General features: G+C 34.8%; 1 protein-coding gene and 1 pseudogene across 3 annotated transcripts in view; one reads left to right on the forward strand and one right to left on the reverse strand.

The window, feature by feature from the left end:
- Positions 1-14488, forward strand: part of LOC105481110 (muscle associated receptor tyrosine kinase) — a 135809-nt gene that overhangs the window by 49597 nt on the left and 71724 nt on the right. Inside the window, exon 6 of one of the 3 annotated variants that reach the window (XM_071078145.1) lies at positions 14218-14247. The exons of the other annotated variants lie outside the window; for them this stretch is intronic. Within the exon in view, the coding sequence (XP_070934246.1) occupies positions 14218-14247 (30 nt within the window). The remainder of the gene's footprint in view (positions 1-14217; positions 14248-14488) is intronic. 3 annotated transcript variants of the gene reach the window in all.
- On the reverse strand, positions 7887-14155 carry LOC112426519 (small ribosomal subunit protein eS21 pseudogene; annotated as a pseudogene).

A 14488-nucleotide genomic window follows, 5' to 3' on the forward strand; every position in this document is an offset into this window, starting at 1 on the left:
GTATATGGGAGTAAGGAAAGTATCATACTACTAAGATTTTGACTTCCCAACCTCTGAGTTTGTCCTTTGAAAAAGCCCTGCAATGGTGTTCTTATTTACCAAATGGTCAGAGATTTTCTCAACATATTGACTATAAGGAAAATGATAAACAATTTAATGAAATGGCACTATGAAAATAAAATAATCTAGGAACAAATATTATTTTATTTTCATAGTGCCATTTCACTAAATTGCAGCACTATTCACAAGAGCAAAGACATGGAACCAACATAAAAGCCCATCAATGATAGACTGGATAAAGAAAATGTGGTACATATACACCATGGAATACTATGCAGCCATAAAAAGGAACGAGATTATGCCCTTTGAAGGGACATAGATGGAGCTGGAAGCCATTATCCTCAGCAAACTAACACAGGAACAGAAAACCAAACACCACATATTCTTACTTATAAGTGGGAGTTGAACGATGAGAACACATGGACACATGGGGGGAAAAACACACACTGGGGCCTGTCAGAGGCTGGGAGTGGGAGGAAGGAGAGCTGGAGAGCTTCAGGAAGAGGAGCTAATGGAGGCTAGGCTTATTACCTAAGTGATGGACTGATCTGTGCAGCCAACCACCATCGCACACGTTTACCTATGTAACAAACCTGCACATCCTGCACATGTACCCCTGAACTTAAAATAAAAGTTGGAAAAAAAAAGAAAAAAGAAAATATTAGGTTGGTACAAAAGAAATAATGGGAAAAACTGCAATTGCTTTTTTTTTGCACTAACCTAATAAAATGATCTTCAGAAAAGAGTATATTTTTTAAATGGCAAAAGACAGAGTACTTTATATAATTAGAATAATTTTTACACTTCTTCTTGATACACACTTCTTACTTTCTAAAATTTTCACAAGTCATCTTAAACATTAATGCTGTCACCAAATAAATTCTCACAAAGTAATGGAAAGCTCAGAACATTTTTTGAGAAGTAAATTTAGAGGCAAGGATAACTTAAACTGAGAAGCATTTATAATTTTCTATTTTGAGAAATACTCTGTAGCATTTATAAACATTATATTTTAATTTTCTATTTCAATAAATTAATACTGTACCAGAATACTAAAATGCATTTAGAATCATAGGCAACTGTCATGTTTGTCCTTTCTTGATGTTTGAAAAAAATGGCCTTCCTTTTGAATGCCACCCTTGTCATTTAAAATTGGCCTTCTCCACAGGGGACATTCACAAAAAACTCTCAATAGGCTTTAATTTGGAGAACTTTAGCTTTGCCTTAGCAGGTTTTCTTATATCTTCTCTTAATTCTATCAGTTTAGCCTTTATGTTTTGAAATTACATTGTTAAGTGCATATACATTAATTATTGTTGTAATTCCTCCTCTGTAGATTGTATTTTTAACCATTGGATGATGTTCCTCTTCATCCCTTTTTTTATAATGCCTTTTGTCATAATTCTGAATTGTTTGATATTAATATCATTATCACATTTTTCTTTTGTTTTGTGTTTTCCTATGCTCTTTGTTTGGTACTCTTCTATCCCTTTCTTCCAACCTCCTTCCCATCTTGTAAGCAGAATATAGCTAAATACTTTTGTAATCCAATTCAAAAGACTTTATTTTTAGTAGATAAGTGTAGGTCTTTGTATTTATTCTGAAAATTTATTTCTATTATTCGTTAGACTGATTTCTATCGTGTATTATGCTGTTTCTTTCCTCTGCTTCTTTTTTTAATTCCTGTTTTCTGGTGGATTGTTATACGTTTTTTAATTCTCCACTTTACCCCACCCCACAACCACTTTGCTGATTTTGAAATTATGGATCACAATGTTATATTTCAGTGATTACTTTTACATTTTAATATACATATATGATGCTATAATTCTAACAAAGTTTAAGATCATATAGTATCTTCTCCAGTCTCCTTAACTAAGGCAAGCATCTTATCATTCTTTAAAATCTCTTCTAATGGCATCTTCCCTCATCCTCTGTCATTTTCCTTGGCATTATCCAAAATTTTATTTATCTTAAAACATTGAATTATTTTATGGTCCATAGTTAAATAATTCTATCAATATATGCCACCAATTGCTGTGTTCATCATTCATTCTTCGTGTGCCTTTTTTCTTCTGTTTCCAATTTCTTATTTCTGAAATGTATTATTTATTAGTTCATTCAATTAGATCTGTGAGCAGACATCTTTGTCTTTGTATGTTTGAAAATGACACTGTTTTACTCTGATCATTCAGGGGAATATTGAAATCTAAGTTGACAGATATTTTCCTTCAGCATTGTCCTATGTCTTCTTGAATCAATTGATGAGAAGTGTTCTGTCATTGTAACTATAATTCTTTGATAGGTAACAGAGTTCTTCTCTGTGTTAACTTTTACATTTTTCTCTTTACCTTTGATAATCAGTACTTTTACTACAATTTGCCATAGTATCTGTATTAGTTATCTATTTCTCTCTAACCAATTACACAGAAACTCAATGGTTTAAAATAATAACAACAATCACTTCCTAGTTTCCACAACTCAGGAAATACAGAGTGGTCCCAGGCTGATCTCTGGATTATGTTTGCAGTCAAGATGTTGGCCACTTCTGCAGTCATCTGAAAGCTTGACTGGGCTGGAGGATCTAATTCAAATGTGGTTGACTCTTAAGTTGGTATAAATGGAAGCTGGCCAGTGCAAAGCCTCCCTTCTTCCCCATGTGGGTCTCTCCTCAGGCTACTTGAGTGTCCCCACACTCTGGCACCTTGCTTCCCCCAGAGTAGATGATCTGATAGAGAACAGGGAGGAGTTAGTAATGTTTTTCATTCTAGTTTCAAAAGCCACACACAGTCACTTCTGCCACATCCTATTTATTAGAAGTGAGTCTAAGTCCAGCCTGCTTCCAAGGAGAGGAGAGGAACTATACTCTACTTTTCCAAGGGAGAATTTGTGGACACATTTTAAAACTACAATAGTGTCAATGCAAAATGCACCAGAAAGTCTCAGTAACAGAATCACCAAGCAGAAGAACTTCAGAGCTTGAAGACAAGGCTTGAATTAACCAAATCCATCAAAGACAAAGAAAAAATCATTTTTAAAAATGGATAAAGCCTTGAAGAAGTTTGGGACTATGTTAAAAGTCCAAACCTAAGAATAGTTGGAAGGAAGAAGAGAAAGAAGATAAATCTAAAAGTCTGGAAAACATATTTGAGGAAATATTCAAGGAAAATTTCTTTGGTCTTGCTAGAGATCTAGACATCCAGATACAAGAAGTTCAAAGAACACCTGGGAAATCCATTGCAAAAAGATCATTGCCTAGGCACATAGTTATCAGGTTACCTAGAGCCAAGATGAAGAAAAGAATACTAAGAGCTCTGAGGCAAAAGCATCAGGTATCCTAAAAAGGAAAACCTATCAGAGTAACAGGAGATTTCCCAGCAGAAATCCTACAAGCTAGAAGAAATTGGGGTCCTATTTTTAGCCTCCTAAAACAAAACAATTATCAGCCAACAATTTTGTATCCAGTGAAACTAAGCTTCATAAATGAAGGAAAGATATGGTCTTTTCCAGACAAATGCTGAGAGAATTAGCCACCACAAAACCAGCACCACAATCTAAAATGAACTCTAAATCTTGAAACAAATTCTGGAAATACACCAAAATAGAACCTCTTTAAAGCATACATCTCACAGGACCTATATAACAAAAACACAATGAAAACAACAACAACAACAAGGTATTCACGCAACAAATAGCACAATGAATAGAATAGTACCTCTCATCTCAATACTAACGTTGAATGTAAATGGCCTAAGTGCTCCACTTAAAAGATCAGAATAGCAGAATGGATAAAAATTCACCAACCAAGTTTCTGCTATCTTCAAGAGACTCACCTAAAATAAGGATTAACATAAACTTAAGGTAAAGGGATAGAAAAACATATTCCATACAAAGAGACACCAAAAGCGAGCAGGAGAAGCTATTCTCATACCAGACAGAACAAACTATAGAGCAATAGCAGTTAAGAAAGAGAAAGAGGGACATTATACAATGATAAAAGCACTAGTTCAACAGGAAAATATCACGATCCTAACTGTATATACACCTTAACACTGGAGTGCCCAAATTTATAAAACAATTACTACTAGACCGTAAAAATAAGAGAGATGGCAACACAATAATAGTGAGGGACTTTAATACTACATTGACAGCACTAGACAGATCATCAAGAGAAAAAGTCAACAAACAAAAAATGGAATTAAACTATACCCTACAACAAATGTACCTAGCAGATATTTACAGAACATTCTACCCAACAACTACAGAATATACATTGTATTCATCAGCACATGGAACATTCTCCAAGACAGACTATATGATAGGCCACAAAACAAGTCTTAGTGAATTTAAGAAAATAGAAATTATATCAAATATTCTGTCAGACCACAGTGAAATAAAACTGGAAATCAACTCCAAAAGGAACCCACAAAACCATGAAAATACATGGAAACTAAATAACCTGCTCCTGAATGATTGATGGGTCAACAATGAAGTCAAGATGGAAATTAAAAAATTATTTGAACTGAACGATAATAGTAACAAATAGTGACACAGCCTATCAAAACCTCTGGGATACAGCAAAAGCGGTGCTAAGAGGAAAATTCATAGCATTAAATGCCTACATCAAAAAGTCTGAAAAAGCACATATATACAATCCAAATCCACACTTCCAATTCTCCATGCAGTTGGTGAAACAAGAACAATCTAAACACAAATGCAGAAGAGGAAAAGAAATAAAAAAGATGAGAGTAGAACTAAATGAAATTGAAATGGAAAACAATACAAAAGATAAATGAAACAAAAAGCTGGTTCTTTGAAAAGATAAATAAGATTGATAGATCATTAGCTAGATTAACCAAGAAAAGAAGAGAGAACATCCAAATAAGCTTTATTCGAAATTAAATGGAAGATATTACAACTGATACCACAGAAATACAAAAGATTATTCAAGGCCAATATGAACATCTTTATGGGCATAAACTAGAAAACCTAGAGGAGACAGATAAACGCCTGGAAATATACCACCCTCTTAGATTAAACCAGGAAGACGTGGAAACTCTGAGCAGACCAACAACAAGCAGCAAGACTGAAATGGTAATTTTAAAACTGCCAAGAAAAAAAGTCCAGGACCAGACAGATTCATAGCTGAATTCTATCAGACATTCAAAGAAGAATTGATACCAATCCTATTGACACTATTTCACAAGATAGACAAAGAGGGAATTCTCCCTAAATTATTCTATGAAGCCAGTATCACCCTAATACCAAACCAGGAAAGGACATAACCAAAACAGAAAACTACAGACCAATACACCTGATGAACATAGATGCAAAAATTCTCAACAAAGTACTAGTGAACGGAATCCAACAACATATCAAAAAGATAATCTACCATGATCAAGTGGGTTTCATACCAGGGAATCAGGGATGGTTTAACATATGTAACTCAATACATGTGATACACCACATAAACAGAATTGAAAACAAAAATCACATGATCATCTCAGTAGACGTAGAGAAAGCATTTGACAAAATCTGGCATCCCTTTATGATTAAAACCCTCAGCAAAATCAGCATAGAAAAGACACACCTTAAGGCAATAAAAGCCATCTATGACAAACCCACAGCCAACATTATACTGAATGGGGAAAAGTTGAAAGCATTACCCCTGAGAACTGGAACAAGATAAGGATGCCCACTTTCACCACTTCTATTCAACATAGCACTGTAAGTCCTAGCCAGAGAAAGAAATAAAGGGTATCCAAATCAGTAAAGGGGAAGTCAGAATGTCATTGTTTGCTGATGATATAATCTTATACCTAGAAAACCCTAAAGACTCATCCAAAAAGCTCCTAGAATTGGTAGATGAATTCAGCAAAGTTTCAGGATACAAAATTAATGTACACAAAACAGCAGCTCTCCTATACACCAACAGTGACCAAGCTGAGAATCAAATCAAGAACTCAACCACTTTTACAATAGCTACAAAAATAAAATACTTAGGAATATACCTAACCAAGGAGGTGAAAGACTTCTACAAGGAAAGCTACAAAACACTGCTGAAAGAAATCATAGATGGCACAAAGAAAAGGAAACACATCCCGTGCTCATAGATGGGTAGAATCAATATTGTGAAAATGACCATACTGCCTAAAGCAATGGTCATTGCTTTAAGTCATTCAATGCAATTCACATTGAAATACCACCATTACTCTTCACAGAATTTTAAAAAAGCAATCCTAAAATTCATATGGAATCTAAAAAGAGCCCACATGGCCAAAGCAAGACTAAGCAAAAAGAACAAATCTGGAGGCATTGCCTCACCCAACTTCAAACTATACTACAATGCCACAGACACCAAAACAGCATGGTACTGGTATAAAAATGGGCACAGAGATTGGTGGAACTGAATAGTGAACCCAGAAATAAAGCCAAATACTTACAGCTAACTGATCTTTGACAAAGCAAACAAAAGTATAAACTGGGGAAAGGATATCCTATTCAATAAATGGTGCTAGGATAATTGGCAAGCCACATGTAGAAGAATGAAACTGGATCCTCTTCTCTCACCTTTTAAAAAAATCAATTCAAGATGGATCAAGGACTTAAATCAAAGACCTGGAACCATAAAAATTCTAGAAGATAACATCAGAAAAACTCTTCTAGACATTGGCTTAGGCAAAGACTTCATGACCAAGAACTAAAAGCAAATGTAAAAAAAAAAAAAAAGAAAAATAGATGGGACTTGACCGGGTGTATTGGGTCATGCCTGTAATCCCCGCACTTTGGAAGACCAAGGCTGGCAGATCACTTAAGGACATGAGTTCAAGACCAGGCTGGCCAACATGCTGAAACCCCATCTCTACAATAATACAAAAATTAACTGGGTGTGGTGGTATGTGCCTGTAGTCCCAGCTACTCTGGAGGCTGAGTCAGAAGAATCACTTGAACCTGAGAGGTGCAGGTTGCAGTGATCCAAGATAGTGTGACTACAATCCAGCCTGGGCGACAGAGCGAGACACCATCTCGGGAAAAAAAAAAAAAAAAAAAAGATGGGACTTAATTAAACTGACAAGCTTCTGTACAGCAAAAGAAATAATCAGCAGAGTTAACAGACAACCCCCAGAGTGGGAGAAAATTTTGCAAATAATGGATCTGACAAAGGACTAATATCCAGAATCTACAAAGAACTCAAACAGCAAGACAAAAAAAGAAAAAAAAAAAATCCCATCAAAAAGTGGGCTAAGGACGTGAACAGATAATCTCAGAAAAAGATACACAAATGGCCAAACAAGCATACGGAAAAATGCTCAACATCACTAATTATCAGGGAAATGCAAATCAAAACCACAATGTTATATCACCTTACTCCTGCAAGAATGGCTATAATAAAAAATAATAGGTGTTGGCATGGATGTGGTGAAAAGGGAACACTTTTACATTGTTAGTGGGAATGTAAACTAGTACAACCACTATGGAAAACAGTGTGGAGATTCTTTAAAGAATTAAAGTAGATCTACCATTTTATCCAGCAATCCTACTACTAGGCATCTACCCAGAGGAAAAGAAGTGATTATACAAAAAAGATACTTACACTTCCATGTTCATAGCAGCACAATTTGCAATTGCAAAAATATAGAACCAGCCCAAATGCCCATCAATCAACCAGTGGTAAAGAAAATGTGATATATATATAGATATAGATATAGATATCAATATCTATATCTCCACACACACACATACACACACACCATGGAATACTACTACATAGACACATATATACACACACATACATATGTGTATATATATGTGTATATATATGTGTGTGTGTGTGTGTATATACACATACCATGGAATACTACTTAGCCATAAAAAGGAATGAAATAATGGCATTCACAGCAACCTGGATGGAATTGGAGATCATTATTCTAAGAGAGGTAACTCAGGAATGGAAAACCAAACATTGTATGTTTTCACGCATAAGTGGGAGCTAAAATAATGAGGATGCAAAGGCATAAGAATGATACATTAGACTTTGGGGACTCAGGGGAAAACAGTGGAAGGGGGCTGAGGGATAAAAGACTACATATTGGGTACAGTGTACCCTGCTCAGGTGATGAGTGCACCAAAATCTCAGAAATGAAAAAAATTTTAAAAACAACAATGTCAAATTGTTTTTATTAATCCTCCTATGCACTATTATGGCAGAGGTTTGCAATCCCACTGCCACTTGAAAGGCAGTCTTCAAGTACTTCTGCAAAATACTCATCCCCAAAACCCAGGCAAAAAATTTTGATTCAGTAACCTAAATCGTGTGTCCAGCATTTAATTGTTTGTTTGTTTGCTTGCTTAAACTTCATAAGTGATTCGATGAATTTCGAGTTTTAAAAGCCACCACTTTAACTGATCTGGGGATTCAGGTATTGCTTCAAGCCTAGAAAATCTCCACCATTTTGTCTTCAAATACAACCTCTCTGCTATTCCTTCTCTTCTCTACTTCTCTCACTCCTGTAAACATACATTGGAGCTCTAAATCTGTTCTTCCCATCTTTTAGTTAACCTTTCGCATTTCCATCAGTCTTTCTCTCTGGCCTCAGGGCTGTATGATGGCTTAAGTACCATCGTCTGATTCATTATTTCTTCACTTGACCTTGTCCAAGCTTGAGTTTATCATATCTTTTGTGTCTCTGCTTGTTATTATCTTTTTGATTTCTAACATTTCTACTATTATATGTAAATCAATTTTGCCTGTTTGTTTTATAATTTATTTTTATACAGATACTATTATATGAGGTTCTTAAACTCCTTTTGAACTTCTTTACTTTCTTCCAGAGTAAATTAATCCCCCAGTTACTGAATTCATTAAGTCAAAGGTCAATTTGCTCTTGCTTAGCAATTGTTTTCCTAATGTGCTTTGAAATTATTATTTGCCACTGTAAATCTTATCATCATCTCTCTGAAATAATTTATTCCTTTTCCAGTAATTTTGGGGGTTGCCCTCTACTTCCTTCATTCAAATAAAATATTTCAAGGAGCAATTGTAGGCCCCCATTCTGCAATGCTTTGGCATTCAATCCAGACCCAGTCACTAAAATAGTCAAAAGCATAACACATGTTCTGACTACAATGCTATGACTGCTTTGGTTTCAAGCAGTGAGCCTCCAGTCCCCCACCTCATATAGTACACTTCTAGAGAAATCAAACTTCAAGTCCCTTTCTCTGTTTACAGAATTGGAACTCAGCAGCGACTGCTTATCTGTTGTGTTTTGTCTGCTTTCTTATATGCTGAGATGTTCATCTTGTTTTTTAATATGGCTTTGTCTTTTTAGGTAGCAAAAAATTATATCTTCATTAGTGCTATGTACTTATATTCTAGCTAGATGACTGAATTATGATATCATAACACCAACTTGACTCGTACTCTTTGTGCTGTAATTATTATATATATATATAAATTCTATCCAGCTGAATATATAAAAATAAAAATTTATATTATTGTTTGAAAGAAGTCAAAAGTATTGATGTTTAAAAGTGATGTTTTTATCCATCTAGAAAACACAAGAGTATCAACTCCAAAGCTACTTTAACTAATATGATAATTAATCCTATTTACAAATAAAACACATATTTATGTACACATATATTAACAGTTTTCCTATATAGCAGAAATACCCTATTAGAAATTAATTGTATAACAAGGCTTCTAACCAGGCAGCCTAAATCCAGAGTCTCTTCACTTAATCTTTATGCTATATGCCACTACATGATTTATTACTTACATTGACTTGACCCTAATCACTGAGATAGGAAATTGACCAGTATACCTGAGAGCTCTTTGGAATGCCCATGTTCGAAGGAGCCCTTTCATACATATCTCAAATTCTTTCCCTTCATGATTTCAGTATTTGATTATTGCTCAAACCTTTCCAAAATACCTCTCCCAAAGTGGAGCTAGCCAGATCTTATTTGGCTTCACCTCCAAATTCTGTTTGCTTTATTTGCATGTTTTGTCTTACGATAACTCCATTAGCAGAAAGAGGAGGTCCCTGTGCCATCTAACAAAGCACAAAGAATGTGTGATTTCAATCTCTTCTGAGACTTTGACTCTACATGGCCAAATTCCTATTCTCTTCTTGGCAGCGTCCACTCTTGTGTCAAAAAAAAGTACCTTTCCACAGCTCTGCCTGTTTTCTCTTCTGGTTTTGTCTCTTTCTTTCCACAGGTCTATGTAATCTGTATGATTTTACTAGATGTTTTTACTTTTATTTCTATCATGGAATCTTTATGGCTTTCCTTCTTCTATGTAACAATAGATTTCCCCTCCAAATGCTTTCTCCAAACAAGTAATACAGTGAATTGAGTAGGAAAAACTTATTTTATCTTCTCTAGAATCATAACACACACACACACACACACACACACACACACACACACACACACACAAACATTCACGTTCAAACTTGGGTAGATAAACTATTAGGAAGATACTAAAAACAAGGGTTGGATATTCATGATTTTCAATGAAGTTAATGTGCTGTGTCATATCACTAAATAAAAATTATGCAAATATGTCTGCATAGAAGCTGAGCACTTAGGATCTTGCTGTTCTTAGAATTTGTTAGACTCTCTCTGTGTTAACTTTGTTCTGAGTACCACAAAATAAGAGAAACGTGAGTTCAAAAGTGAGCAATCAGAATGTTAAATTGTGGCTATCAATCTTGGAAACAAAACTATTTGATGAATTTCTTTTTTCATTCTTGTTAGGTGGATAGAAGTAGGAAAAAGGTCTTATAGATAGTGATTATAAAGAGATTGGTTTTGGTTTGATTTTGATTTACAGATATTCTCTCTGTTTTATAGCACAGTTGTTCAAAATGTGTTGCTACTATGGTACTGAGTTTCTCATAAATAAAACTTTTCAAGAAAATTATGGATTACTATTTACCTTGGATGTTGAAGTGAACTGAATAAATTATATCTCCAATTAGTCCAATAAGAGCAGTCATTGATTATTCTAAATATCCTATTGGACAATTCCAACAAAATCGGATGAAAATGACCCACTAATGCAACTGGCAAATAACTTGTTTAACAATAAGCGTGTTCTTTTTTCTGCAAGAGACTGTGCTGGACTTTAGAGGAAAATAAACCAACAACAAAAGTGTGATACTAATCCCAGTTTAGTTCTAGCCCTAACCTCCCTAAAGAAGATTACAAATCAGTTTGGAAGACAAGAACAATGCATTACATATAAAACAGTTAAATAAAAATTTAGTCATTAAATGGGAATAAAGAATATGAAGCAGAATATTTTAAAATTGATAAGTGGTAAGACAACAAGTTCAGAAGTCAAGGGTGATCATAGTAGGCTAGGAAAGCAGGATATGTGGAAAAACTAGGACTACTGTTTGAGCTTAAAATGACCAACAAAGTCAAACAGTGAATAACTATACCTGAACTGAAATAGGCCTATAGACTTTACTTGCATAATTTTCTCTAATTTAAAGTAACCTCAATTGTGTGCGCATGCATGTAAATGTGTGTATGTTAATGCATAAACATATATAAATTTGTATCTATAAAGAGGTATAAAATATTTGCATTAGAAAGAAATTTTGATAGTCTATAACTGAAACTATAATTTCTGGTAGAACTTCCAAGCTTCCTCCTAGGAAAATGACAAATCTTAGACATTCTTTCATTTCTTGAGTTCATCCACTGTTTATTTACAGTGGATGAAATAGGTGTATTCTTTCAAAATTTTGCACTGCTTCCAATCCCAAACAAATAAGGCAAAACAAACAGTAGTAACAGCAATAACATCAAAGTGAAAAACGTCAAAGGAAAATTAACATTGTCTAAAATTGAGCCTATACTCAAAGTAGAGTTCAAGTATAGTCCTGTATAGGTCATGGAGCAAAACTGAAAGGAGACTCAGAATTGACCTGCAGTTGCCCTTGAACCCTGACAAAGAACACTCTAAGAGAAGAAAATGACAAGTGAATATAATTCTTAAAATTTACTGATGGAAAAAAATTACTGATACTCTTTAACTTTAGTGGAATAAAGTTTTGGAGATACCACAGTTGCAGAATAAAGACACTTAATATCCCTGTAAAAACACCATGGCCATCCCAACCACTCTAAGTTACTTGGCTGATACAGGGAAAAGAAAAAGGGAGAGAGAGAGTATGTTTTGTTTGTTTGTTTGTTTGTTTGTTTTGCTTTGTTTTGTTTTGGGTTTTTTTTTTCCAAACTTAGAAACAAGCACTTTGTTCTGGGGCTCTAGAAAGTTGTGTCCAGCCCAAAGCCATTCAAATGCAATTTTTCAGGTCTAATCAGGCCCAGTCATGGACCTTTTTTATTTCTCCTGATTGAAGTCTGTGATACAGGGAATCTGCAGTTTCCTAATGTCCAGATGACCAGTTTTAAATATGAAAGAAACTAATATTTATCCAATACCTGTGCTTTACCAGGCACCGTTAGGAATATTGTAAAAAAAAGATTTCTTCATTTGAAGGTATATTTGATGGACAACCTCTAAATCTCCTTTTAACAATAAATGTATTCAATTTAGAAGTTTTAAATAGTTTTTGAACTTGATGCTTAAAAACAAAAACCAAGAATGTACCACTGAGTTGATGGAGGTAGGGAAAGTTCAGACAGTAGAATCTCAATGAGGAATTACAAATTCACTTAAATGTAAGGGGATTGGGTGTTAAGTGTAAATATGAGACCTTCTCATTGGGAAGACTCAATATCTGTAAAGGGGGTTGAATTTCTGGCTCTGCACCTGCAGCAAATCTCTAAGACTTAGACCCTTTGTCCAGAAAATGGGCTAATTTTGGGGAGAGAAAGTGAAGGGCTTCACTATTTATTTATGACAAATATTCAACACTCACAATTCTCTCCAATCAGAAGTTCTTTGAGATGCTGTTGGTCTTGACCAGTCAGAGAATGGAGTCATCTGACTCACCCATTCTGAGAATGGCCCTACAGACAGTATAGGTTTTAAATTGACCATTAAACCTGCCTATAACCTTGTCAACCTTGGCTAAGTTCATCTGGATGGATGCATGGTCCTTGGCATCCATGATGCGGTTGCTGGCAGATCATTTCCACTGCATGTACAGGTTCACAAACTTAGGCTGGATAATATCAATTATGTTCAATTACAGAGATGTGGTGAGAGTTAAACGGGATCACATAAAAAATGTGCATGAAAATATCCATAATCTGTGAAGGACTATGCATTGAATGTTGTTATTGTCATTGAATGTTTGTTAGCAATAGCATGACCATTTTTTACTTACAAATAAATATTGCAGTTGACTTATTACTAACTCTAAGAAAGGTTCAAATTGACATGAACAAATAAAACTTCAGGAAAGAAAACTAGAGTTCCATGTGGGGACTATGTCTAACATGGTTATATTAAACATTTTGGAACAATTAATTTGGTTTTGTTGTCTCTCTTCTAGGACTTTTAAACATTTATAAATTCTCAATTTTTCTATCCAATCTAAACATTTTACAATATCCTGTGGACCTTACTTCCTTAGTAGATTCCCAGAAGGTAATGATTTGCTCTTTTCTGCTCTCCAAGCAGCTTCTGTGTTGGTGCAGAGTTGCAGATCTCTGTTGGTGGTAGGTTCTATTCTGCAGAAACCCCCTAATCCTCTGTTTACCACAACATGAGTCTATTGCCATAGAAATGATAGCTGAGATCCCAGATTCAACACCACTGACTTCACAGCAGGGCCTGGTAAGAGGAGACTCTGAGCTAAGAGGGGGGAACGCAATGTATGAGAATAGTAGGCACTCTGTAGCCTTGAAAGAAAGGGTAATTGTCAACATTAGAATAAAAATTCATGAAAGAGCTACATTGTTAGGTGTGCCGTAGTTTATTTTCTGTATAATACTGCCTGGCTAAAAGTAATCATTTTGAAATCTTATGTCGTTTAATAGTTTGCTTTCAAAAGGTCAGCAGTTTCCCTTGATTGCATTTGTTTCTTACTGAAATAAGAAACAAGCAGCTTCTAATTAATCTTGTTGCACAATTGATGTTTCTGTGGTCAAAGATTTCCCTTTTCATGATGTGTTGTTTTGTTTGCGTGTTTATTGTGTGTGTTTGTTTTGTCTTGTTTTTATTAACAGAAGAAAGTGAACCTGAACAAGATACTAAAGGTATTTTTTTTCTTTCTGCATGGCTTCTTTTTAAATGTGTAGCTCTTTTCAACTGTTTATTTTTGCCGACCTTATAAACAGCCCTAAGTGCCATTTTTTAAAGAAATAACAAACAATGTATGGGGAATATTAAGTCACAGCACTTAACAGTGTTATTAGATAGGCTTCTTTATTATATAATCCAATATGCTTACTGACCATTTGCATTTCTTAAGAAAGATCGAGTTAAAAGAAATGTTTA

This window comes from Macaca nemestrina, chromosome 14, assembly GCF_043159975.1.
Source record: "Macaca nemestrina isolate mMacNem1 chromosome 14, mMacNem.hap1, whole genome shotgun sequence".
Taxonomy (NCBI): Eukaryota; Metazoa; Chordata; class Mammalia; order Primates; family Cercopithecidae; genus Macaca; species Macaca nemestrina.